The 27,805-nt window shown below is 49.5% G+C and overlaps 1 protein-coding gene and 2 long non-coding RNA genes across 7 annotated transcripts in view; 1 reads left to right on the top strand and 2 right to left on the bottom strand.

Moving 5' to 3' along the window:
* The window catches only part of FBXO10 (F-box protein 10), a 55,476-nt gene extending 43,859 nt beyond the window's left edge, over positions 1-11,617 (top strand). For all 3 annotated transcript variants that reach the window (XM_006939295.5, XM_003995643.6, XM_045042833.1), the window contains 6 exons: positions 1,337-1,407; positions 3,161-3,313; positions 4,211-4,480; positions 6,124-6,437; positions 7,592-7,773; positions 9,749-11,617. In XM_006939295.5, the coding sequence (XP_006939357.1) occupies positions 1,337-1,407; positions 3,161-3,313; positions 4,211-4,480; positions 6,124-6,437; positions 7,592-7,773; positions 9,749-9,923 (1,165 nt within the window). In that variant the 3' untranslated portion in view covers positions 9,924-11,617. The remainder of the gene's footprint in view (positions 1-1,336; positions 1,408-3,160; positions 3,314-4,210; positions 4,481-6,123; positions 6,438-7,591; positions 7,774-9,748) is intronic.
* LOC109493859 lies at positions 611-11,514 on the bottom strand. Of its 2 annotated transcripts, XR_006588634.1 has the most exons (8): positions 11,384-11,514; positions 9,792-10,149; positions 7,531-9,462; positions 6,230-6,319; positions 5,068-5,182; positions 4,025-4,287; positions 2,968-3,557; positions 611-1,993 (listed from the first exon to the last, which is right to left on the bottom strand). It is a non-coding gene; the product is annotated as an uncharacterized LOC109493859 (long non-coding RNA). The 2 variants fall into 2 exon arrangements; XR_002148327.2 differs by having other exon boundaries at positions 611-3,557.
* Positions 11,618-11,631: 14 nt separating the features above from the next.
* LOC109493860 lies at positions 11,632-25,808 on the bottom strand. Of its 2 annotated transcripts, none has more exons than XR_002148329.2 (3): positions 23,688-25,808; positions 11,858-11,955; positions 11,632-11,720 (listed from the first exon to the last, which is right to left on the bottom strand). It is a non-coding gene; the product is annotated as an uncharacterized LOC109493860 (long non-coding RNA). The 2 variants fall into 2 exon arrangements; XR_002148330.3 differs by lacking the exon at positions 23,688-25,808 and adding an exon at positions 18,643-20,450.
* Between the last annotated feature and the right edge of the window lie 1,997 nt (positions 25,809-27,805).

Here is a 27,805-nt window from a genome sequence, read left to right as displayed (position 1 = left end):
CTATACCAGCCATGCATTTGCTGCTATGGCACAGCTCTCAGAAATATGGATGTCCTAGCCCAGGGACTATGTCCGACCGTGAATTCTAGAAACCCACAGTAACCATCTGCTGACTGAATTGTAACCAGATCAAAACAGAGTCTTTAGATCTGAGGGCAAAAATGGGGATGTCTTTAACAAATGATTTCTCTTGTTCCACTCAAATGCATAGGTAGGTGCAGTTGACATTTGGCTTCCCCAGCATCAACATACTTTGCCGGGTTTTTTCCCCAAAGATGTAAACCATTTGGACCCTGCCCTAGGAGATGGGAAAACTTAGCCAACTCCTACTCAGTAATGTTCTGTTGGATGCCAGGCCCTGAGTTAGGCTCTAAAGAGCCGGTTGAATACTGGACCTAAATCCCTCAGCCACATGGAAGGAAGTAGGAGGGTTGTCTCCTAAGAGAGGAGGCAGGTGCCCTTCTAAGAAGAAAGGAGGTCACAGCATTCCTGTTAGTAAAAATAACAAACAGCAAATGTGTGTCCTCCAGGGATAACCCAATTGTGCTAATGTCCAGGTGTGACTGGCTTTGTTTTAACAGGCAGGAAACTGAGGTGCAGAGACAATGCATGTCCTTAACATGCTCAGGCGTCTGGTGTTTAATTCGCAAGCCCTTTCCATGGCAGTGAGGGCTGCGTGTTTCTCTGAGCAGGAGCATGTTTTCCTGTATCGTCCACATGTGGCTCAGCCAGCCCATGAGGTCTCACATACACATCCTCTGATACTCTCAAAACCCCCTTTTAAAAAATCTGCTTTTCTTTTTTTAAGGCATGTCATTATTTTATGTTGTCTTTCAGGGGATAGGTGATTAACAGAAAATAAGATAAAGGGTAGCTGTTGGATATGAACAGGGATTGTAGGCTTATTACAGGCAGAGACTCTGACTCAACTTTGGGCACAAATCATGCCCAAAGCAGCTTAACACAGCTTCCTAGGAATTCTTGACATGACCAGTTGTGGACTTGTCACCTGTGCACCACGATGGCATGCGTTTCAAACAGCTTGCATGTGAGCGACAGTCAAGAGAGGCCACAGAAACTCGAGTAGCATTGTGATTGTATGGCATAGTTATTGATTTAGTTCTGGATCAAGTTGTCTGCAAGTTCACTAAAGATTTGTAAATGGCTTCTACGACTGCAGAAATGCTTTATGCCCCTGTGGACTTGTGTTGTTTGGGGAAGGCCACAAAAGAAGGCATTGAGCAGGCATTGGCTTTGAGCAGGCATCTGCCTTGAGCAGGCATTGGCTTTGACATATGATAGTGGTCTCATCTTACTCTTTTTCCTTGCATTTTAGCGGGAACCACATTTTTAAGGGCCGTGCAGCTGGCATAGCAGTGAACGAAAATGGCAAAGGCCTCATCACAGGTAAGGGTGGGAAATGCCTAGAGCCGTGGCCAACCAGGCAACCAGCAGCTGAGCCAACATCCCCAGCCTTGCCCCTGCCCAGTTCTTTACCTCGACAGCCTGGCCACCTTCTGTCTTCGTTGCTGTTCTGTACACTGGCCATGCCAGCCTCAAGGAGGGCTAACAGGGAGGGAATGTCTGCTCTTTGCCAGGCCCGCTGCTTACAGAATCTCACTGGAAGGCTCACATAACACTGTCAGAAACATTTATGGCACACAGACTGAATCCTTCCTCTTGGCTTTTGTATGGGCTTATGCCTGCTCAGGAAACCCATCCCCATTTCCCCTCCACCTGGCCAACACCTGCCGAGCAGATCCTTTGGGTCTCAGCCTAAATGTCACTTCCTCAGGGAAGCCTGCCCGTACCTCCCACTGTACACATAAACACTCGCTGTACCCAGCAGGCATGCTCTGTGGGATGTCTTATTTAATTTCTTAGGGATCTGTGTAAGGTCAGTCTCCTTTAATATAAGGCGGTAAGTTCGCTAAGACAAGGATCAAGTCGGTGTGGTACATCACTGTAGCCTCAGCACGGAGCATAGCCATACCTGGGACATAAAAAGAGGTTGATCCAGTAAATCCCTCTGACTGAATCCTGCCTTCATTCATCAGATGTTTATTGAACACACAAGGTATGCAGGAGATGGGGATACATCAGTGAACAGAACAGTTCTGTGAACAGTAACCCTTGGGTTCCTGACATTTTAGGGGAAAATAAACATGTACACACACACACACACACAAGAGGCGTATCTGTGAGTGATAAGTGCTCTAGAGATAATTATATATTATTAACTGATATATTTACATAAATGTATATTATATGTAAATATAATATGTAAAATGTTATGTTTATATGCAATAATTGAAATAATTTATTGAAATTAATTAAAATATAGTGATAGAGGGACTATGTGGGTATTTAGGATTGTGTGGTCAGGGCAGGCATTTCTGAGAAGGCCAGACCTGGGTGACAGGACAAAGCCTGAGAAAAGAACTGGAATTCTAAGCAGGGCCACCTGTGAAACACAGTTGGCATGCCTGGGGAGCAGGGAGGTTACTGGTGTGACTGGGTGTGGTGAAGGAGGAGCAGGGAGTCACAAGTCAGACAGGGTCACAGAGGCGGGAAGGGGCCAGTCACACAGGGTCTCCTGGGCCATTGCACTCCAGTCTCAGGAGACTGAGAGTCTGCCCAGCCGTAGTATTGGGAATATCAGTATCCCAGCACCAACCCCCTGACTTGTGACTCTTCGGCCCACTCCCAGAGAGGTAGTGGATGAGGAGAGGAAGGCTGTGGTCAGTCCAGAGCTGAACCTGAGAAGGACCAGCTTGTGCCTCCCCAGGCTGGTGGGGGAATGGCTGCATTCTGCCTCAGCCCTCCTAGAAACAGCCCCAGAACAGGCAGCCCTGCCTGGCCTTGGTCCAGAGACTCTAAAGCCAGTTTATTCTTAGTTGTTGTTCCTTAAGGCCACTGGGTACAGCGGGTATTAGGAATATAAGAGAGCACAAGAAAGATACAAACCTTGCCCTTGAGGAAAGAAGACAGCACTCAAGTCCCTGAAAAGCCAAATACCAAGCAAGATTCAGGATGCTGATTGTTGACAAGGCAAGGCCTGGTGTCCTGGTCCAGAAGGTCCTTTCTCTCAGCTGTCCAAGTCCTCATGGCCAGTGTGGGTGGTCCTTGGGTCTTGACCCTCTCTTCTGCCTCTCCATAGAAAATGTCATCCGTGAGAATCAGTGGGGAGGTGTAGACATCCGTCGAGGAGGAGTCCCCGTCCTCAGGAGCAACCTCATCTGCTTCGGCTACTCAGATGGTGTGGTCGTGGGAGATGAAGGCAAAGGACTAATAGAAGGAAACACCATCTATGGTGAGGCGCATGTTCCTGGGGGAACGGATCTTGGGTCTAGCCCAGCCAGGGAGGCAGGAAGCCCAGATTCCATCCTTAGCTTGTGGGTCCTGAGAAAGTTACAGTCTTCCCTGGGCCTCAAAGACGTCCTGAAGAACAGGTTGATCTCAGGCCACAGCCACACAGTCCCTCTCAGAATACAAGAGCCTCTCATAAATCACCTTGTAACCCACGGGATCGGTGAAACAGAGAGCTTCATCCCCACCTAAAATCACAAAAGTCAGGAGTTGTGTAAGGACGGAGCCATTTAGGCACTGATGTGGGCATCTGACTCCTCTTACCCCTTTCTTTTGATCTAGAGAACTAGAAATAGAATGGGAGAAATAGGATAGTCCTAAAAAAGAAACTGTTCTCGCTCATGCTGTGACTTTGAGCAGAGCCTTACTCTCTGGACCATATCTCTAATTATTGTTATTTACCCCATTTTAAAGATAAGGAAACTGAGACACAGAGAGGTTCAATAACCTGCTGAAGGTCACACAGCTAGGAAGTGATAGGGCTGGCATTCAAACTGAGGCCACCTCCATCTCTATGCAGGAAGGGGTTGGGCTGGGTGAACTCTGAGGACCCTCTGGCAGTGTCACTCTGGGCTTCTGTGCTCTGGAACTGTGGCCTTGACAGTTCTCAGAGCACTTTTACACCCCATGGAAGTATCCTGGTTGTGAGACTGACCTGGTTGTTACCCTCTTGTATGAAGGTGAAGCCTCCAGCCATAAAGTGATTTGTCCAAGGCCATTAGCATGCCAGGGACTCTTGTCTCCCAGGCCAGTGCCATCTTTGCTTCACCTCTTGGGGAGACGCTGGGTGCTGCCTCACCCGCTGCTCAGTGTCCATGACCAGCCCCTTTCACCATCCCAGCTAATAAGGGCTGTGGTGTGTGGATGATGTCGTCCAGCCTGCCCCACGTCACCAGCAACCACGTCAGCTACAATGGCCTGTATGGAGTGGCAGTGTTTAGTCAGAAGGAGGGTTCTGGTGAGTTCCCTGGAGGTCACGGGGCCCAGGAGAACTTCAGCGAGGATGGGGACGCCATCCTTTGGGAGACAGAGCTGGAGAAGGACGATGACCCACTGCGCCGGCCCATCGCCATAGCTCTCGTGGAGTCCAACAGTATTAATCACAATGGAGGTGAGTATCCCCTGCTCCAGAGCCTTCCGTCCTCACACTGTCTTAAGGACCCTTCCCGCTTGGTTGGCTACTGCTTTTGGCCACTTACCCAGTACCCCGGACCTCTGGCCATCACCTTCCCTGAACTTAAATCCATCTTTCCTGCCCCCCTATCTCACCTTGCTCATGCTGTTTCTCTTCCCTGAAATCTCCTTTCCCCCATCCACACATCCCAAACAACTTGAAGTTCAAGGCCCACTATGAATGCACCCTTACCCTCTCACCCCACTGGCACTTCCTGGGGGCCTGGGACTGGATATGTTTCTGTGGCTGTTTTGTCAACTCTGACAGGCTATGAACTTGAGGCACGGAGCTGAATCCCAGTCTGTCGGCACCCCTGCCCCAGCAGATCCCACATCCCACACCTGGCATATATATTTCCAATCTGAGACACGTTCCCCACATCTTAGCATCTAATAATGTGCATTTCCAATTGATGGCATATTGTGGTTTAATTGGCAATTTTTCTTTCTTGTACAGAGAGTAAGAGTGGGTTTTAAAGCCACAGGTTATCTTAAATTTGGAAAGAAAAAAAAAAAACAACTTACAGAGTTGATCTAACTCCAGGGCTCCCAAACCTGAAGGATGATTAGAGCCACTGTAGAGGGCTGATGAAGGAAGTCTTGTTAAAAGAAGGCTCTTGGACACTAGCAAGCTCTTGTCCTGGGGAAGGCAGAGGGCAGGGAGAGTGGGAGCCAGCAGAAGATGAGTTCTGTCCACTCCTAGTTCAGGACTTTCTCCACATGGCCATGCTGTCCAGTAGGACAGGCAAAGCCACATAAATTCACGGATATTTGATTTATATTTGCTCTTCTCCACCAGGCAGAAGCAACAGGCAGGTGGCATGAGAGGTTGGAATTTGCAGACTCCCATGTGACCCCTGGTGTCGTCCTCCCCACAACCTCCTCCCGATGCCTCTTGCTCTTGTGGGTGGATATCACCACTGGGGAGTCCTCCTCCTCTTCACCTCCAGGTCCCCCTGCCATGCTGTCTCTTTTTAACCAAGCCACGCGGCTCTAAGCCTGCTGATTTTGTGGGGTTTTTTTTTCTATAACCATGTAGTGTCTCTAAGCATATACAACCCCAAACATCATTTTCTTTCCCAAATTTCGAACATTTTAGATACTTAGCTTAATAAAATTACAGAATTTCCCTTGTAAAGAAAATTTCCCAAAACAATAGGGAGGCAGATGCCATCTCAGTACAAGAAGAGAAACATGCAGAACAGCTGTCCAGCAGGTGGACCTGTCTGGAGGGGGAACAGGCAGCCTTAAGCAGGGAGTGAGCGCCCCATCACAGATGACAATATCGTAGGAGCAGGCGAGCACAGGAGAGCCGCATGGGCAGCTGAGCCAAAGCAGCCTTCATCACCTTTTCCTGTTTACTGAGGACTTAGTTCAGAAGGAACAGAATTTCCCTGATGCTCCAGGGTTTCTTCCTGCTGGGTTTGTCATCCATCCTGAAAGATGTGACTCCCAAGGGCTGGTTCCGAGTGTTGCTGCTTCTTCTGCCCCACCTCTCTCCCGGGATGCACAATTCCACCAGGGTTTTTCCTAACTGCCGTTGTCAGGACTGACCCTGCTCCCTAACCCCTCCACCCGCAGCCTCAGGACTGTACGTCCAGAGCAGCGAGGCGCTGCACGTCCTCACCAACGTGATCCATGCTAACGGAGACAGAGGCATCACTGTAGCCCAGAGCAGCCAGCTCACCCGCGTGGCCAGCAACAGCATCTCCTGCAACCGGCAGAGTGGGGTCAAGGTCGAGGCCCAGTGCAAGGTGGAGCTCCGGGGCAACGGTATCTATGACAACAGAGGCCATGGCATCATCACCAAGGGCGACAGCACCGTGGTCATCGAAAATGACATCATTGGCAACCGGGGCAGTGGGCTGCAGCTGTTGCCCAGGTCCGACACGAAGGTGTGTGTGTGTGTGTGTGTGTGTGTGTGTGTGTGTGTGTGTGTGTGCGTGTGTGCGCGCGCGCGCGCGCGCTGCATGTGCAGCACAGGGCCCAGCCCTAGGACAGCCCTTGCACCCTCTCTACTGAGAAGCCCGAGGCACCTGGCACTGCAAGGGACATCATTCCTCCTGTGCAAACCCAGCCTGGTAGACACAGGTGGGGCTTCACACAGGAAGGGGGACAATGTGAACTGAGCCCTGAAGGATGGACAGGAGATAACCAGCAGAGAACTAGGATGGGGGTGTGTCCAGGGGTATCTTTGAGGTCTCCAGGTCCAGCTCAGGGCTATTTCAGCCCCTCCCCCTAACAGAACAATCTCCCACAGGACCTAGTATGCGCTGGGTGCTTCATGAGGGGGCCTGCATGCACACTATTCCCTGCGTCCCTGTGGTACCCTCCCCCTTGTCTGCCTCAGTCCCACACCTGGGCTGTCACTTTCTCAGGAAGCCTTCCCTGACCCCCCAGCCTGTCTGAGGTACCCCTTGTCTGGACACCAGAGGTGCTATTGTTTCCCACCTCCCCCCACCCCCACCTCACACAGCACTTCCTATATGCTCCTCTGCCTCTTTGTGCCCCCCCAGAGATGAGCTCTGAGCTCCCTTTTTATGCAAAGCACTGCACTGGGTGCCAAACTGACCCAGTCCCCACACTTGAGAAATTACCATCCCGAGGCCTCTTTTTGGCTCTGCAGCTTCATGAGTAGTGACTCCGGCAAGGAGTAAAGAATTTCCTGGGCTCTGCATCTGGGCACTGTGGAAGCAGAGGAAGGGAGCAGGGACACGCTCCTGCCTCAGTCGAGGTGCCAGTGGTCCTTGCCACTGGTACAGTCTCTCCTCTCTGCCAGGCCTTTGTACGTTGTTCCTTCTTCCTGGAGCAGCCATTCCCTGCTCTGCACCTGGTAAACTTCTACCACTTACCCATCACCTCCTTTGGGAAGCCTTCCCTGGTTCTCCTACCTGATCTCAATATCCCTTCCCTGAGCTCCCATGGCTCAATGCTGACCTACCTTAGCAGTGTCTTACCCCTCAGGTTTATAACTGGTATTTCACTTACCTGGCTCCCCAACCAGTCTGGGAGTCCCCAGGGTGTGACAAGCTCTGGCTGTCTCTCCCAGGTGATAAAGAACCGGATCCATTCATTCCGGGCCTACGGCATTGCAGTGCGGGGCCGCGCCAAGGCCCTGGTGCAGGAGAACATCATCTTCCAGGGCAAGACCAGCAAGACGATCTTTCAGCAGATCTCAAACAACCGAGAATGTATCATGCAAAACAACAAGTTCTTGGTGTTCAAGAAAAAGTAAGTGTCTGGGATCTGCCTAAACCAATCTTCTAGAACCACAGGGAGGCGACTAGAGAAGCCAGGCCCAGTGATGCTGGCTGTCCTTGCTCCCTGCAGTCCTGCCAGCTTCTGGCTCTGGTCAGATAAAGGCCCGTGCTTGGACTTTAGTCAGGCCGGTGCTGAGGACCTGCGTCTGCCTCCTTGGGAGAGAACAGGCTTTAAGAGTCAAGGGGGTGTGATTTTAAATCTCAGCTCTGCCAGTTTCTTGCACAAGGCACTCAACACCTTGAGTCTTAGTAAAATCCAGTTAACAACGTCTGCTTTGTAGCACCAATTTAAGATACAGTCAAATCATGCGACCTAGCACAAGATCTGAGGTATTACAAAGACGTTCATTGCCACTGCTGTCACTTATTTATGATACCTCTGCCTCTGTGTACAACTGCTTCACACTTATCTTCCCTGAACCTCCCTGTCCCTCCCTGCTCCCCATTTCAGTGACCTCCCCCTCTGATCTATTCTGGCAGCAAAACCTCTGTGACCGATTTCTCCCTAACATCAGAGTTCAGTCAGTCATTACTAGGTCCTCTTGATTCCGCTTCTGAAATGTGCCTGTATCTGGCACCTTTTCTCCCCAACTGCCATCACCCCTGCTCACATCTCAGCACCCTTCACCCTGACCTCTGGCCCCTGTTGCCAAGGTGCTGTTCTGCTGGTGAACGCATGGACTCTGTTCTGCTTGGTTGGTGCTTTGCTACACTGGTTATACAGGTAATAACTGTTACACCACCGCTGCCACATTCCTCTCGCACTGGTGACAGCCCTGGCTGCCAGATGCATCCGTCTAAATCGGCTCTGCTCGTGTCACAGCCCTGGTCAGAAACCTTTGATGGGTCCCCTTTTCCTGTAGTAATGATCTCTATTCCTTTTTTAATTCTACACACACTCAGCAAAAATATTGAGGAAACCTCATATATGTTTTATACAGTCATAACTTATAAAAAAAAAAAGGTAGGAATTCTAATCTTTTCTGGACAGAAAAGCAGATATCCCAGCAGATCATATCGTGGACTCCCTGGGGTCTGCTTCCTCCTGTCCCTTTGGAGACCCCAGGATACAGATAGCACAGACCTGGCAGCCTGCATCATCCACCATGCACTGTTGAGTCCTGATTTTCCTGTCCAAGCTTGCTGTCTGCTGCCAGACTCAAATGCTGGCAAATCTTTGAACACAGTGGCCAGCTCCTCACCATCCACACCTTTACAGTCCTACTCATTGTTACAGAATCACCATAAAAATGCAAAGAATATATGGTTACTGGCTTAAGCAACTTAGGATTTGGGGTAAGAGGTGGTCCCTTGTAACTCAAATGACAGCCCCGACCAAAGCTTTCCCTGACCCTTCAAAATCTCTGTAAGAGCCTGAGGGACTGGAAACCTACCCATTCCTGTCCCCTATAGCAGTTTCCAAAATGTCATTTAAGGAAATCGCACGGTATGTAGTCTTTGGAGCCTGGCTGCTCTCACTTAGCCTAATGCACCTGAGATTTGTCCGTGGTGTCACATGTTGTTCATTCTTTTTGTTGCCAAGTGGCGTTCCGTTGTATGGATGGACCACGCTGTTTATCCGTTTGTCAGCTGAAGGGTATGTAGTTCCTAATTTTAGGTGATTATGACTAAAGCTTCTGTATACACGCAGGTCATACACCTAGGAGGGAAATAGAAAAAGTCACTGACCTTCTCCAGAGACTTATAGAGATGGGGAAGTTGAGGCTTACTTGTCCAAGGTTACATGCAGAGCTGGAACTAGAATGCAGGATTTTGCCCCCTTGCTTCCCACACATCCCACCTCCTTGAGCTATCACTGATTTGGAGGCAGAACCGACACCCGGATTTTGAACACCTGGATCTCGAGCCTAAGGTGAGATGGTGTGGGGCATTCAGCAAATGCTCCAGACTCTCCCAGTTCACGGACTGTCGTTTTGCACCTCTAGGTCTGATACGTGGCGCCTGGTGAACCCACCAGCACGGCCTCACCTTGAAAGTTCTCTCCGAGGCCCCTCTACAGCCCACAGTGGACAGAAGGTGACTGCCATGGCGACCAGGATCACTGCCCGCGTGGAAGGTGGTTACCACAGCAATCGTAGCGTCTTCTGCACCATTCTGTAAGGAAGGGGAGCCGCGGCGTGGGGCGGCTGAGGGCGGTGCAAAGACTCCAGGAGCAACAACCCCATACCCAAGCTCAGGCTCGGGCTCTGATGGGTGTTCAGCCGAGCTAGGAGGTCAAGGCAGCATCGGGATGAAAGCAGCAGCAGCAGCTGAGGGGCTCCGGGCCTCTCTCAGTCCTCCTACTCACTGCACCCTGGAGAAAACAGGCTTCCGGGCTTCCTGGGGACTAAGAAAAGAAAGATTGGTGGGTTTCCTGTCACTCAAGCTCTTATAGAAGTTATGAAGAGTTGGGGAAAAACGATACTAAAGCTTTGGTCAGGTCTCTCTGAATGACAGGGAAGTGTTGTTTTACACACACCAAACCCAGACTCTTGTCAGGGAAGAGCATTTACTCCTGAGGGAGGAGGTGATTCTAGTAAGGTGAAAAGAGATAGCTGCCCCATAATTTTCCCCTTTCCTGGACCTCTCTCGATCCCTACAAGCACATGGCCACACGCTCCTGGCTATCTGCAGAGGCTGGAGGAGTTGAGCTTGGTTCCCTTCAACTTGAACATGAACTGTGAGGGGGACAGGGAGCCCTCTGGAAAGGCTGCCCTACAATGACAAGGGACTTGCTGAAAAGAGGAAGGCCGTGTGGAGAAGTCCTCCTTTCAGCGGCCCAGGTGCCCGGCTGGGTGGGGCAGGGATGCACGAGGCCCCACTCTGCCCTCAGGGAGCTCCCAAACTCAGGAGGATACTGGCTCGAGGCCCTGCGTGTACCCACACCAGCCGCCCTCCTGGGCACCGGACTGGTGGAGATGGAGGTGCCCAGGGCCCCTTGTCTGTGTCCATGTTCTCTCATGGATGACTGCCTGCCTTTACTGACCCTACCACGGTTTCCCCACTCTGTGCCTTGGCTCATGCTCTGTCCTCTTCTTGGCATGCCCTTCTCACCATCTGCACTTGTCCACACCCCACCTAGTCTTCGGGGGTTTAGCTGAGACACTGCCTTCTCCGCAGAGCTCCCCTCCCTGCAGTGACAACACCTTCCGCCCTTCCCGCTCTGAGGCTCCACCGCCCTTTCTCTGCCCCCTCTCAGGTATGGAGCACTTTCTGCCTTGCTTTGGAGTTTTCTAGGCCCCTGCCTGTGAGCTCCCTGAGGGCAGGACCTGGCCTCAGTCTGTTCCCAGTTCCCAACCCAGGGTTGCCGTGGGGTCAGTAGCCTGAGGGAGGGGAGGAAGGGCCTCCTAAAGGGCTTTACTGAACTGTACTGTGAACGTGTCAAGGCCCCAGAGCCAGGTGGGCTCAGATCCCACCTGCTTGAGGACGGGGGCTGAATGCAGCACTGAGCAGCTCAGCCTGGACAACCCCCTCCCACTCGGCCTTTCATGTGGGGCCTTCGCCAGCCTCTAGGGGGTGCTGTGGTACACTTTGCCACTCGCTTCCCAGGCTGGTTCCACCGGGCCCTCGGTGCTGCTCACCTGGGTGGGGTGGAGGGGTAGCTGGAGATGGTAGTAGCTGGCTTCTCCCCGAGGACTTTGGGCACAAGACACGGGCCCCTCCTGTCCCCAGCACTGTCCTTTGCACTTCTCTGGTGGCCCCAATGTGAGTCGCTGTACAAAATGCTGCCTTTATTATTTTGTAATGACTTTTCTGTGAACCAAATGCTTATGAAAATCTCTGCAACCAAAATAAAGTTTTATATTTTAAAAGAAGCCCTTTCGGGGGACTTGCCTCGGTCTGGGTACATGCTAGGGTTCCTGGGCAGCTGGATGCAGTTCCCTGCTTCACCTTCCTGAGGCACTGCTGCTTCTTCCGCTGAAAGAGATGCTCTGAATGTCCTGTCCATTCAGCAGGTTCCGATTCCGAGCTCCAGGGTCTGGGTTCCCATGTGTCGGGGGTTATACTGTGGCCCTCCCCACCCCGTGGGCTGTGGAGATCAGCAATAACAGTACCTGGTGTAGCGGACTGGACAGTTTGCAAACGGTTTTGAGATCAGGAACCACATTTTCCCAGCTTCAGCATCTTCGTTTTTGCCGTATCTGCATGCCACCTAAGGAGAAAGTTAATACTTAATATTTTTCCTTAAATTAATACTTTATTTTAAAGAAGAGTGTTAGATTTACAGCACAATAAGCACATACATAGTACAGTGTTCCCATATCCCCCACCCCCACCCCGAGTCTCCCCCTTACTAACGTCTTACAGTAGGGTGGTACATTTGTCACAATCAACCAATACTGCCTCACTGTTAGTAACTAAAGTCTGTAGTTGTTATCCAGTATTCTTTTTCCATTCCAGGACCCTATCCAGGACATTTAACTTTGCTGAACTAAAAAGACATATTTACATCACTACTATAAATCCAAAGTTAGGGTTTTCTAATACACATCGAAACTATTAAAATGAAAATATTCGTGATACCACAAGCAAATAAGCCTTTGTTGAAATGATACATTTGGGGAGAATTGTTACTGCACTTTATCCTGGCCAGCAGAACCTCATGTATTTTGATACGCTAAAATTGTGTTCCATCCATAGTATGCTGAATACTCGGTGAGGTCATTGCCCTATTTTTCACAGAAGGAATTGAGGCTCTGAATAGTAATGCCTGTAAAGGTACAGCAGGTGAAAGTTCACTGTCAAATGTTAAGAACTTGTAGGCAGGAGAGGGGTAGATAGGGCTGTTGCATAAAGCTTTGGCAGAAAAAGGAATGGTGGAGACACGCACACACACAGTGCCCATCTCCGCCAAGTCATTTGGAGGTGAGACACCCATCCGTGCCGTCCTGTGGCTGGAGTAGAGTGAGGAGGGCGCTGCCCTGCAGGGCCTGCACACCATGGTTGAGTGGGCAGGGCTTGCTGTCCTACACAGCTGGCCAGACCCGCCCAACAGAACCCATTCTGATTATTTGTCCTTAAGTGAGCCAAAATCTTATCTCCCTGGCTAAATCCTACCCATACTTCAGGATCCTACTTCATGATCACTTCACAGAACACCGATCCCTTCAATCTCCCTTAAGTCCTTCCCCAACCCTTGCTCTCATGCCCATGCCCCACCCCCACCCCAGGTTATTCTCATGGTGGCACTGAATCTTCTGTATTGAAAAACTCTGTTGATTTGTCTGATCCCCTACCCCATGCTCTGTGAAGTCATGCCCAGTTGATCCTCTATGCCCAACGTAGACCAACACTCAGTGTTGGATGCAGGGGTAGATGGATGGGTAAATGGACAGATGGATGAAGAAATAAACCCAGCACCACTCCTAGCATCTCTACCTTCTAGAGCCCCCAAAGGGCATCTCTTCCCTGACAACTCTCCAGAGATTTACAGACAACATCCTTATGCCTCTGGGGTCTGCCCTGCTCTTGGCCACCTCTCATACATGCCACTTTGCAGACTGTTCTCCCCATCCTGGTCATTTCTCGAGACCCACTCCAGTAGTCTGGGTGTGTCTGGGAGAGCCCAAAGGCAGCACGTAAGAATCCTATCCTGCATCTCAGGAGGTATGTCCCAGCTCTGTGCATAGCAATTAGATCTGAAGATAGGATTCTCTAAGGTCACTGTGTTTCCCTGGATCATTTGCTTTCAGCCTGCAGTAGCTAAGGGCCCCCTTCACTGAGTTGTCACTGGTGAAGGCTTAACCCTGGTACGGAGTGCAACAGGTCAGCTGCCCCCATCAGGTCAACAGCTTATACTGTGGCCTCCCTGGGCTTTCCTGCTGGCCAGCCAGGCCCAAACATTGATGCCTTCTGATAGGAGTGTGCAAACACAACAAAGACCAACACAGCTTCACCCAGGTCTCCAAATCCTGTTGAGGCCACTGCCTTGGTGTCCAAAGGAGATCCTGAGTACAGGGAATGGTAGACATAGTATGGCCAGACCAGACAAGAGCTAGTTGTGTCTTAGAACAGCAATAACCCTACACGGTCCCCAGCAGCCCTGGGCCCACCTTGCCACTCCTTCCTTCCGACAGCACAAAGAAAGTCTCCTCTCCAAAGTCTTCTCTCCCATGAGGCCTGATGGGCTTGTTCCAACACTAAGCAGTTTCTTCCTGTTTGAACATGCTCATCCCATTAGCTCTTTCTCCCTTCCTGTCCTGAGCTTTGTACAGTGCATTTATGACCATGGGGCTCCAGAACCCCTCCACCGTGATTAGCATTCTTTTTAAATGAAGTCAAGCCTAGCTATGGCCCTGCTAGTACAGAGAAACTCACAACTGTCAACATCTTCTTGAAACATTGTTCTTGCCTGAGTGCAGCTAAAGATCCTAATTGTCAGGATGGTGTCTCACTTCTTGGTTTTGGCCCACTATTCATGCCCTCTGTTTGGGCTCCTTGGGTAAAAAGCTGATTCCAGGGCTAGAGCAGGGAAAGTACAAGATGGCTGGACTATCTTGGTCCAGAAAGGAAGGAACCATCCTTAAAATGATGGGGATACAGGAGCTAGTTCGAAGAAACCCGAATTGGCCAAATGTGGTACAATCTGAGCCTCAAAATAAAGGATAGTAACAACGTTCATAGAATAAGAATCGGCGTGTCTATCCTGATAACTAAGTGAACAAAAACATTTTAGCAGGAGGGAAAAGAGGGCTTCCTCTGTGTAAGAAATGAATGATAGGGTTAGAAAATCACCATACTGCAACCATCTTGGTAACTTATTCAACAAGAATCAACTAGGGCTAAAACTCATGGTGCCTTCATGATGGAGAGAACACAACCTAATCAAATAATGAAAGTTAACATCACAAGTACAGGACAAACATCATGTGCCTCTACTGTGATGCACTTAGAACACAGCACCATGTCTGATTTTCCTGCCCAAAATGTATATCCAGAATCTAAACCCAAGGAAACACCAGACAAACCCAACTTGAGGGACACCCCACACAATAAATGACCTTACTCTTGATTCAGATAGATTAAACAAAACCAAAGAAGTGTGGTGGGCAAAATTTGAATATGAACTGAGGACTAGTTGCTAGTATTGTTTCTGTCTCCCCACGACTGATGAATGTGCTGTAGCTATAAGAGAAAGGCCTTGTTCCTAAGACATGCACAGTGCAGGGGGCGCCTGGGTGGTTCAGTCGGTTCAGTGTCCCGCCCTTGATTTCTGGCTCAGGTCATGATTTCACGGTTTGGGAGACTGAGCCCCACATCAGGCTCTGTGCTGACAGCAGAGAGTCTGCTTGAGATTCTCTCTCCCTCTCTCACTCTGCCCCTTCCCTGCTCATGGTTGTGTGCTCGCTTGCTCTCAAAATAAGCAAATAAACTTGGGGCACCTGGGTGGCTCAGTAGGTTGAGCGTCTGACTTCAGCTCAGGTCATGATCTTGCTGTTTCCGAGTTCAAGCCCCACATCAGGCTCTGTGCTGACAGCTCAGAGCCTGGAGCCTGTTTCAGATTCTGCATCTCCTTCCCTCTCTGTCTCTCTGCCCCTCCCCTGCACATGCTCGCTCACTTGCTCTCTCTCTCTCAAAAGTAAACATTAAAAATTTTAAATAAATGGGGTGCCTATGTGGCTCAGTCAGCTGAGTGTCTGGCTTTGGCTCAGGTCACGATCACATGGTTTGTAGGTTTGAGCCCTGCATCGGGCTCTGTGCTGATAGCTCTGAGCCTGGAGCCTGCTTCAGATTCTGTATCTCCCTGTCTCTCTGCCCCTCCCCCGCTCACTCTCTGTCTCTGTCTCTCAAAAATAAACATTAAATTAAGTAAAATAAATTAGGTATTAAACATAAATTAAATTAATAAACATTAAACAGTAATATGTATTTTTATATGTTACATATATTTTGTTATAAACATATTTATGTTATAAATATGTTTATATATATTTATATGTATGTTATAACATTTTATATGTTATATATATGAGATATATATATATCATATATATAAACAAACTTTTAAAAAAAGACATACACACTACAGTTCTTACAGGTAAAAGGGTGGGATGCTTTTCTCAAATTTTCTCAAAAGGCACAAAAAGAAATCTATAAACGTATAAACAAATAATAAATACAACACATCAACGGCACGAGAATCCGGATAAAGGATATACAGTTCTTTGCACTATTCTCACAACTGTTTTCTAACAAGGAGTTTAAAAAACAGAAGTTTTTTAAAGAGGACACTTTAAAGAATTTTATCTGATTAGCTTTTTCCAGGTTGGGGTCCCCTATAAGTGTGTTACACATAACTTCTTTGACCTCATCACTGTTCCAGTGTCCAGTGGGTCCGTGCCACAGGCAGAGACTCCCCTCCCGGGAAGAGACTTCACTTCGCTAGCCAACACCCAAAAGTTGAGATTATTCCACAAACTGAAAATCCCCCTAACGGTACAAGCATCCAGCCCACGGTCTTCCTTTCTTCAAAAAGGACATCTGGGGCACCTGGGTGGCTCAGTCAGTTAAGGGCTTGGGCTCAGGTCATGATCTCATGGTTCATGAATTCGAGCCCCACATCGGGCTCTCTGCTGTCAGCACAGAGCCCGCTTCAGATCCTCAGTCCCTCTCTGATCCCCCACCCCCTCCCTGCCCCTCCCTGGCTTGCACTCTGTCTTTCTCTCTCTCAAAATAGACATTTAGAAAAAAAAAAAGACATCAGGAGACATTTTGGCAAAAAAAACTTTGTGGGATTAAGGCATCCTCTGTGAATGTATTAGTAAATAAATGGGTTTTTAGAGCTAGAAGGAAAAAACCTAGTACGATTCTATTATTTCACAGTGTTACTGCCTAAAATCCCTGCCATGAAGAGAAGGCGCAGTTCACGTATTATGACTCATTTAACAGACACTGATTGCTATACGTCAGGTACTGGGCTAGGTTCTCTCTCACAAGACTTGTTCAGGTGGAACAAGGGCCCCCCTTTTGAGCCTTTTGATCCACAGACCCTTTGATGTACAGAAATGTGCTTTTGAGCCCGCCCCTGAGAACGCACCCCCTACATTTAGAGAGGTACACCTGTGGTCAGCCAAGTATTTATTTGTCATCCCAGACTTCTCCTTGTCAGTATCATGCCTCCGTGTGAGTGACTGAAGACGGGCTGCTCTCTTACTCGCACAGAGGTGGTTCAGAATCCTGCTCACATGCTAGGAGCCGACCATTCCTGGAAATTAAGTCTCACAGTGTCCAACCCATCAGAACCTAAATGTATTCAAGAAAACATAGGCTACGCTATGAGCCACTAGTTCGCTTCCCAAAGATCCGTAAGGATCTTCTTTTTCCTGGTGCAGAGTCACACGCTTGATTTTCACAACAGCTTAAAGAAAAACGAGGTGTTTAGATTTCCTGCTCACCGCTCTGCTGGAGGGAGACAAGGATGTACTGACGCCCACTACCGAGGACTGGAAACAAACGAGACAAACCACAGCCACCTGGAAACATGCACTGCAGGCATGGCCTCACCTCAGTAGCAGCCTGAAAACCGCATCCCAGAACACGAAGAAATACAAGGATGGCCTGTCCCAAATGAATCACCCGAGACTCCTTTCCACCGTGTCTTCCCTCATGGATGACCCAGCTGCCGTGTGAACTTCCTCCTGTCGCATTTCCAGGGAGAACTGGATTTCATCTCCCCTCCGTCACTTGTCCTGGCTCCCCAGATCTAACTTTGAGCACTAGGCACGGACCTAAGTCTCTCTGAGTCTCATTCCTGTTCCACATATCGCCCCTCCAGATGCCGACTCCACCACCCCAATGGCAGGTAAGGTTGGGCAACGGCCAGCCTCCACTCCCGTCTCCTGGGGTGCTTTCCAGGAACTAGAGGCTGGAGAGCAGACACCGATTTCCAGACTCCCTTGCTGCTAGGGTTCTAGATGCAAATTAGGTTCCTATGTGTGGACAGTTGAGCCACGAACAACATGGATTTGAGCTGCACAGCTCCACTCACGCATGCTTATTTCCAACAAATATAGTGCATTGTTGTAAATGTACTTTCATATAATTTTCTTAAAAACATTTTTTCTCTAGCTTACTTTATTGTGAGAATACTCTATATAATACATATATAAAATACGCTCATTGCCTGTTTATGTTCGAAGTAAGGCTTCCAGTCAACAGTAGACTATTAGTAGTTAAGTTTTAGGGGTGTCAAAAGTTACACACGGTCAGGTGTACTGTCACATGCATGGATAAACCTCAGAAACTTGTGCCAAGTGAAAGAAGCCAAACACAGAGGAAAACATGTGCAATTTCATTTACATTAATATCAAGGTAAGTCCATAGAAACAGAAGACAGATTAGTGGTTGCCACTGACTCAGGGGAGGATGGAGTAGGGTATTTCTTCTTAATGCACAGGGTTTCCTCTAGGGGTGATGAAAAAGTTCAGGAACTGGATGGAGGACAGGGTTGCACAACATTGTGAATGTACTTAATGCCACTGACTTGTGCATTTTTAAATGGTTTTTGTTTTTTAGTTTTTTGGGGTTTTTCTTTATTTATTTTGAGAGAGGGTGCAAGCAGGGAGAGGCTGAGAGAGAGGGAGGGAGGCTGACAGCGCAGGGCCCAACGCGAGGCTCAGATTCATGAACGGTGAGATCATGACCTGAGCCGAAACCAAGAGTCAGATGCTTAATCGACTGAGCCACTCAGGTGCCCCTTAAATGGCTTTTAAAAGGTAAAATTTATGTGTCTACATTTTACCAAAAGAATATGTGGCCAACCCATGACAAAGACAGCCAAAGGATCCACCCTGAAAGGGATCACAGACTTGGCGGCTGGCACTTTCATGATAATACATACCCCCTGCTCCTGCACAGCCACAGAAGGATCCAGGGCTGGCCTCGAAGCCACTGAGGGCCTTTCCAGCTCAGATGCCATCAGGTCCCACAGTCCTTAGCGTGAAGTTCTTTGTCTCCCCATAGACTTGTTGGTTTTTGCAAATGCCCTCATCTGTTAAGAAAAATTCTCTCGACAACCATCTGGACATAATTCAACAAAACTGCAGAACATAAACTCAAAGCCGAGACTTAGTTTTTACTTTACTATCAACTGGTGCATCAAATGTCGTTAACACGCCAACTAATTTTCAGTAGCTTCCGGGCATGTCTGAGACCACAGGCACCACCAACAAAACCCACAGCAAGAGCAGTGCTGGGGAAATTCAGTCCAAGGACTCCCGCAGCTGCTCAAAGGAAGCAGCTGGATTGGACTCCATGGTCTGTGCTGGGGAAGGAAGGTGGGACCCCCAATCCGTCACGCTGGAAAACAGCGGCCACCGCCACTGCAGTGCAGAAACGGAACGGCTTCCAGAGCCGGGCACAACACACTTCACAGGGCTCCGGCCTCAGTGACCTGGGACGTCAGGCTCTTTCCTGGCCACAGAGGTCTTGAGTCTTCCCTGAAAGTCCTCGTCCTCCCACAGACTCGGCACTGGCCATGGACAGCTGGCCCCGGTCTCTGCATTTTTCAAGTCTTGTCCCCAGATCTTCAGACTCCAGTCTGAAGGGTCTGCAACCGTCTCAAGTCAGGAGATTTGGTCCCAAATCAGTGCCCTTCATTCAAATCAAGCACCTCTGTCAGCTGGGCCTTGTGCTGGCCGCGGTAGAGGAGACTGAGGTTAATCAGACACAGTCCCCGCCCTGGGACAGTTCACAGTGTGAGAGAGACGGCAAGGCGCGTGGATAAATGACTGCCGGCCAGTCCAAGGCAGAGTGTGGGGCCCACAGGAAAGGGACATCTGAAATGCTCCAGAGAGTCTACAAAACGGCTCCTGCCAGCCAGTCGGGCCCCCGTGTGAGGGTTCAAACCGACGGACCTCCTGGCTGGCTTAATTAAGCCCCAGTTAGGCATTGTGCCCGGAAACCTCTCCTCCCTCCTGTAGAATAGCCCAGCTCACAGCACGACATGCAGGGAACCAGGTCAGCTGTTGGGGGATGGCAGCTGCGGGCAGTGGTGTCGACAACGGTCAACGACTGCCACCTCGGCTCAGACGTAGGTCACTGCAAACCGCAGGGCCCAGAAACCAGACATTCCGCCCTCAGGAAGTATTCTGCCTCCTGTCCCTGACCTCACAGAGAAGGGCCGGCTGGGGCCACCCCGCTCTGAAAGGACACAGAAACCACCCTGGCCGGAGCTTTGCCTGAGGAGAGGAGAGGAGGAGAAGCAGAGGCCGCAGACACTCGGTGGGGCACCATCTCTGAGGTGGGGGAACAAACAACAGGCCCAGAGAATGGTAAGTTACAGCTCATCCTCTTTCTGGAACCCTCGGAATATGCTAAGAAACCATCGAACATTCCAGGAAAAGCAGTTGGTTTAATGTAAGGCGTAAACCATAGGCGATAAAGCCATCTCTCCGCTCTGGGCACAAGTGTAAAGGGCCGCTGGGCACAGACAGGCAGGAGACTCAAAACAACAGGTCTGATCCGCCGGATACCGGGTTTAGGGAGTAAACTGAATTCATTTCTTTTTAAGTCCCCATTATTTCTGTCTGTGCACAACGACACCTGTGTTAGGATCAGAGAGACAGGCTCTGAGAAGAGAATCCAAGCTCTGAGGGATGGAGCACGGGCTCCCAGGGGGATGGCACGGTGGTGAGCCCCCGGCCACCAGCAGCCCTGCCCCTTGTCCCCCCACCACCCTCACTCCCCCCTGCACACCTGGAAGGGCTCAAAGGTCTGACCTCGGACTCCGTGTCTGCAGCTGCCAGAGGGCTCAGAGGTCTTGTCGGCTCTCCTGGGACAGACACGAAGCAGCTCACCTTGCGGCGTCCGTGGCAGGGACATCAGGAGCACCATGAACGCCCCACTGCCCCCATCCCCCATCTTCCCAAGCCCAGAACCCGGGCATTGGAGAGTCTCTGTACCCTCCCTCCGAACCCAACCACTCTCAGCCCCTGCTACTGTGACCCCCAAACATCTCCCGTGTTTCCTCTTCCGTCTCCACTGCCATCACACATGCTCAGGCTCTCTTTGTGTGTATGTGTTTATTTTTGAGAGAGAGCACAAGTGGGGGAGGGACAGAGAGAGACACAGGATCTGAAGCAGGCTCCGGGCTCTGAGCTGTCAGCACAGAACCCGACGCAGGGCTAGAACCCACGAACTATGAAATCATGACCTGAGCCAAAGTCGGACCCTTAACCGACTGAGCCACCCAGGCGCCCCCACGTTCAGGCTCTTCTGTGCGTGATCTTATGTGGCCACACAGCACCTGCTCTCCCTGCTTTCGCCTTGACTCCCACCAATCTCCTGCTACAAATACTAGATGTCACAGCACATCTACAAGTTCATGACATTCCAATTTGCTACAACTATTCCCACGAGAGCCACCACTGGAAGAAGGCAGATCCTTGACTTAGATTCAGGTAGTTCTAACAAAGTAAGTCGGTGACTGAGAGGGAAAACAGCTTGGAGGAGAAAAAAGCAGCATGGAAGATCCACATTTCAGGTGCTTGATATTCAGATTTTATGTGACCTGACATTACCAGGTCATTCCTGAGTCAAATGAACACAGATCCATTTTGTTTAAAAGACACTGTTAGAAAAGAAAAACAAAGAAGGGAGGAGTTCTGGAAGTTTCCTATAAAGCCCTTCTGTTAAGCAATTTCCGTTTTCTTGCAGATTCCTCGTTATAAAATTAGAACTGTGTTCCCCTGGACAATAATCTATGCCCTGGAAGCTTATTTCAAAACCCAATGACCACCATAAGAAAAGCAATTTCTTCCTAATTGAACATTAAGATGATTGGTCAATGTATCAACATACCACTGCAAAATAGTTACAAAATAAAAACAAAGCCTCCCCACCTCCCCTTCAATCTGCTTCCTACTCTGATGGCAGATTAATTTTACTAAAAGCACAGCCCTGCTCAAGCCTTGCCCTCATTCAAAACCCTTCAGTGGCTCCCCATTGCCTTCAGGATAAAGAACAAACTCCTAGCGGGTGTTTGAAGATCCTTCTCCTTTTGGCCCTGACCTACTTGTGTAGCCTCATTTCCTTCTAATCACCTTCAAATAACCCCTGGCCCAAACAAAATGCACTGAGAGTCCCTGCCACGCCTTTATCTTTTCCCCACTTCTGCCTAGAATGTTCTTTACTCCCCTCTATCCCCCACGTCAAAACCCTGCCTCCTTGTAAGACTCACTCAAATGCTACCTCCTCCATGAAGTCTTCTGTGATGTCCTCCTCCCTAATACATGCTGCCCACCATCTTCAGGCTTCCATAACCTTTTACTAGAGATGATTCTCATGTATTTATCACTGGCTGGCTTGTATTGTTATTTCTGCACATATTCTCTACTTCCTGATAAACTATAAACCCAAATACATTTTCCCCTCACATTTAACATATGTCATGCAAATAGAAGGTACTAAAATTTTGAATGAATCAAGTAACAAGCGGCAGAAAACAGTACAATATGGCTGGCAGCAACTGAATTTATCACTGCACTTAGAGAGGTAGCAAGTCTGGAAACGTGAGAACTCTATCCCAGTGGTTGGAACATTTTGTCTACATATTGTCTGTTTCTATCGAAATCCCCAATTTACTATCATTATTTACCCATTGATCTTTCGGTCCTGCTGGATGTGTGTGTGTGTGTGTGTGTGTGTGTGAGCGTGCCTGAGGGTGTACGTGCCTGTGCAGAGGGGAGGAAGCAGAGTGGAGGAGAAAGATTATCATCAAAAACTGGCAGCAGCAGGGGCACCTGACTCAGTTGGTTACACGCCCAGCTCTTAGTTTCGGCTCAGGTCATCGTCTCAGTTTGTGAGTTTGAGTCCCGCATTGGGCTTCGTGCTGACGGTGTGGAGCCTGCTTGGAATTCTCTCTCTGTCCCTCTGTCTACCCCTCACCCCCCTCAAAATAAATAAACATTAAAACAACAACAACAACAACAACAGGCAGCAGCAACAGAGAAGCTCCTTCAGTGAAGACAGCTCAAAATCCACAGAAGCATCAAGTGTGTCCTCTACTGGCTGTCAAACACAGGGAGGGGGAGACTGAAGTCCTGCCGGGCAGTGGTTCCCACTCTACTGAGGACCGCAGAGCTTGTGAAAACCCAGGTGGGCCCCACGCCCAGAGTTTCTGTGCCTGTAGGTTGGGGTGGGGCTCAGATTTTGCATTTCTGACAAGCTCCAGGATACGCTGATAGGGACCATGCTTAAGGATCCTCCATGTAGATGAACCAATGAATCAAGGGGTTCAAGGTGCAAGCATCAGCCCCCTGTATGTGATACAAGTGTTTTTAAGGCTAGAAAATTCATCTTTGATCAGATTAAGGCACACAGAGAAACACCATCATCTTGTGGTTTTTCCTTCTCACTTGCAATTCAGAAACCAAATTCTGTAGGGTAGACTGAAGAGCTATGGACAAGGGAGTCAGGAGACCTGGGTTCAAGTCCTGACTCTGTCACTGGTTAGCTAGGTAACCAAAGACCCTTCGATACCCTCTCAGGACATCACTGCACACATTAGAACCACAATTAGAACTCAACCTGATAAATCTCCAGGGTCAGGTCTTACATCCCATAATCTCACAATTTTAAAAACCTGTTAGCAATTTAGTTCCAAATCTAATTATCCCATCTCTATATAAAATGCTTAAAGATGCTGCAAATTGAAAACATGAGGAATAATTAACAGTTAAATTGGAGAAGAGCCCATAATAGTTGCAATTATGAAGACTGAAATTATGAAGACTAAACAGGTTTCACAAATAATAAGTGCTTAACAATATACCACGGAAATAGATTTTAAAAGATAGAGCAAAAATACTACAATTAAAACAACCAGCTCTCTTTCTGCAAACCGTCTAGAAAAAGCAGGACGTGTTACAGAATGAAAAAACTCACCAGTGAAGCAGGGCTGAGGGATGTCATCCAAGGAGTAATCAGCCCCTCTTCCCCACACTGGGGCCTCCCCTCCGTCGCGGGACACTGCTTCTGGACCTCGCAGCTCACAGCTTTTTTTTTTTTTTTAATGTTTATTTTTGAGAGAGAGAGAGCACAAGTGGGGGAGGGACAGAGAGACAGAGGGGGACAGAGGATCCAAAGTGGATTCTGTGCTGACAGCAGAGAGCCTGATGCAGGGCTCGAAATCACGAGCTGTGAGATCATGACCTGAGCCAAAGTCAGACACTTAACCGACTGAGCCACCCAGGCGCCCAGCACAGTTCTTCTTAAAGAGAAAGGGCCACCTTCCCAAGATCGTGGCCATAAGAATGTGAGGATCAAATGACCTTCCCCTAGCTCATCGATGAGTCCAAGGAAAGCTGATCGCCGGGCCATGTGGGCCCAGTCGCAGGGTCCCCCCGGGGCCTGGCGCCCACTTTCCTGCCGCTCCGGGGCAGTTGCAACCATGCCCTCCGCGGGAGTCTGGCCTCTCCCCTTTCAGCACCACAAGCCCAGAAGTCATCCAGATGCCATCTCATCCTCCCCACCTCAGCCACTTGAACCAGCCGAGAGAGGAGACCCCACAAGCCCTTGATGGGAGCCCGCCTGCCACTGGGCCCGGGGCAACCTAGAACACGAGGCCCCAGGTCTCACGGGGCACCCATTCTGTGGCTGCGGGGCTGACTGGGCGCCTGCTCGCCCGCCCCCTTGTGCCCAGCTGACCCGGGTTAAAGTGAACCGCACGGCATTAAGTCGCTAAGACTGCCGGGGAGGTAGGTCATCCTCAAACACATTATCCCTCCTCAACAGATGGGGAAATGACGCCACAGGAAGATTAAATAACCCACCGGCCTCACAAAACCTGCCGCAGGTGGAGCACGAGGTGATCCCAGCCCTCCAGCCGGCTCAGGGGTCCAGAGTGCTCCGGATAAAGCCCTCCCGGCGACGGGGAGGATTTGCACCGCAGAGCCAAGAAAGAAAGAAGCAGACGGCCCCTGCTGAAAGCCACTCCAAGTGTCCCTCTTTTCCCGTGTGTCCCCAGAACACCGTGTAAGAGGATGCTTTTCAACCACAAGCATGAGAGGGGCCGGAGTGTGAGTGTGGGTGCAGAGAAGACTCCTTCCTTCAATGAGTACTTACATATCTAATGGGGGCAAGTCACTGACACACAGGATGAACTGGACCATCCTCCAGTCAAGAGATGTCATCGAGTGTACGTAAATCACGTAAATACAAGTGGAGATTAGTACGGGCACAGCAGGGGGGCTGGTAGTGGTTGATGATGGGAGCTCACGTCCAGCTGTGGCTACCGTTGGGGGATACAGGAGCAGGTGACCAGGCTATGTAGGGTGGGACAGTGACACCTGCAGGGGTGAGGAGAAGGGTATAGAAAGTGCAGGGAGATGACTCTGGCCTGCTCTGAAGACCTGGCTGAGGGGTGTGAGGGACCAAGGGCATGTCAAGTAGGGTTCAGGACTCAGGGTAGGAATGGCAGGTGGAAACCCTATCACCAAAGGCTTTAAGTGTGGGACTAAGGAGATTAAACTTCCCTCCTGACCACAGTGCTCAGCACGGCGCCTTGCTCACAGTAGGCACTCATTACCGTTAAGGAGCAAACGCTGGAAGGCAATTTCATTCATGGCAAATGTACGACAACTGTAAAAGAATATGCTACAAAAATTGCCTCGATTCTTTTTAGGAGTTGATATCTGGCCAGGACTTTTTTTTAAGTTTATTTTTGAGAGAAAAAGAGCACAAGTGTGATGGGCAGAGAGGGAGGGAGACATAGAATCAGAAGCAGGCTCCAGGCTGCGAGCTGACAGCACGGATCCTGACGCCGGTATTGAACTCACAAACCGGGAGCTCATAACCTGAGCTGAAGTCAGATGCTCAACCGACTGAGCCACCCAGGCGCCCCTGATCAGCACAACTTCTTAATTTAGTTTAATGATCTAAAGTATTTGCTTGGGTGCCGGGGTGGCTCAGTCAGTTGGCATCCAACTCTTGATATCGGCTCAGGTTATGATCCCAAAGATGGACTCTGCACTGAGCATGGAGCCTGCTTGAGATTCTCTCTTCTTCTTTCTTCTTCTTCTTCTCCTTCTCCTCCTCCTTCTCCTTCTTCTTCTTCTGCCCCTCTCCCCCACTTGTGAGCTCTCTAAAATAAAAACTAATACAAAATAAGAGGCACCTCAGTGGCTCAGTTGGTTGAGTGTCCAACCTTCGGCCCAGGTCATGATCTTACCGGTCCTAAGTTCGAGCCCCACATTGGGCTTGCTGCTGTCAGCATAGAGCCTGCTTTGGATCCTCTGTCCCACCCCACCCCCGCCCTTCCCCCACCTGTGCTCTCAAAAATAAAGCATTAAAAAGGAAAGAATAGCACCCTGGGCTCAATTACAAATGGAGTGGGAAGAATAATTTCAAAAGTTCAAGAAGAAAAAAAAAAAATCAATCTATTTCCTTCCCCCAAAGCTTTCTCTTCTATAAATACACTCCTCCAAATGGAGTGAAGACCATTCTTATGAAAACACTACCTGTCTGGAATTTGCAAGATAAACGACGTGCCCATCTTGCTTTCAATGCACCGAAGCTCAAACAATGCTCTCCAGTAGCTTCTCTCTCAAGTAACACTCACTTATCCCCAAGGATTGTAACAGTAATACATATATCTGGCAGAAAACTATGAAATTCCAGTCGACTCTTGAACAACATGGATTTGAACTTTGTGGATCCACTTACACGTAATTTTTTTCCCAATAAAGTACTGTGTGTTCCTAACATTTTCTTTTCTCTATCTTAAAGAATACAGTATGTAATACATATAATGTACAAAATACGTGTTGGTTATCATTAAGGCTTACAGTCAAGAGTAGGCCATTAGTCAAATTTTGGGGGTGTCAAAAATTACACATGGGAGGCACTTGGGTGGTTCAGCTGGTTAAGCATCTGCCTCTTGATTTCAGCTCAGGCCATATCTCACAGTTTGTGGGTCTGAGCCCCACATCGGGCTCTGTGTCGACAGTGTAGAGCCTGCTTGGAGTTCGCTCTCTGCTTCCCTCTCTGCCCCTCTCCTGCTCGTGCACACGCTCTCTCTCAAAAATAAACTTAAAAAAAATTACACATGGATTTTTGACTGTGTGAGGGGTTGATGCCCCCTAACCCTGGATTATTCAAGGGTCAAATGCTCACAGAAAAAGGAAGCAAGATGGAGGCCAGCTTCTTGATCTTCTGGCTGTTAGTGCTGACAAGTAAAAGGGTGGAAACGTGGGGACTGAAAGCACTGGTGGCTGGACTCAGCATTGCAGTGTCGTCACCAGCCTCCGCAATCCAAGCAGCAGTCTGGGGCAGACGTGGTGTCTTGATGCCCGGCTGGCAACCCCAGCTGTGCATTTTTTTTTAAATGTTTATTTATTTACTTTGAGAGAGAGAATCCCAAACAGGCTCCATACCATCGCGGGCCTCGATCCCACAAACCATCTTGATCTGAGCCCAGATCAAGAGTCAGATGGCCGACTGAGCCACTCAGGTGCCCCCCAGCCGTGTGTTCTTGAACTCAGCAGAGCCAGGGGCAATCTCCCGATTCCCACCTGTGCAGCCCTTTCACAATTTTATAGCATTCTATCCATGCATCAAATCCTCTTTTTAAAGAGGTCTAGAACCATTTGTTTTCCGTACTTCACTTTGATTCATCTCTCTCAAAAACGTGCTTTCAGAGCTGACCCCTGCCCTCTGTGGGCCCGAGCCAGGCAGAGTAACCGGCATTGTCAATCTCTTCCTCTGACCGGCTCCTCTGTTACGGCAGCCTCAAACTAAACTGGCCCCCTTCGGCAACCCCACGACACAGGTGACCCACAGCTACTGGGAAAGCCGGAGGCCTCCTCTTCCAGCCCAGCTGGGCTGCGTGGCCCTTCCAGACTAGGCATCACAGCTCTCTTCACAGCCCTCTTTATTTACACTGATCCATTAGATCTGGCCTAGGGTTCAGCCTGTGAGATCTATTGGCTCGGACTTCCCCAGGCCCCACCCTCCCACAGGAACCGCCTGCCATTTATAATCACAGCGACACCAGAGGGGAGAGG

This window comes from Felis catus, chromosome D4 (assembly GCF_018350175.1).
Source record: "Felis catus isolate Fca126 chromosome D4, F.catus_Fca126_mat1.0, whole genome shotgun sequence".
NCBI lineage: Eukaryota > Metazoa > Chordata > Mammalia > Carnivora > Felidae > Felis > Felis catus.
The sequence above is the reverse complement of the archived record's forward strand: the minus strand, read 5'-3'. Positions and strand labels throughout refer to the sequence as shown.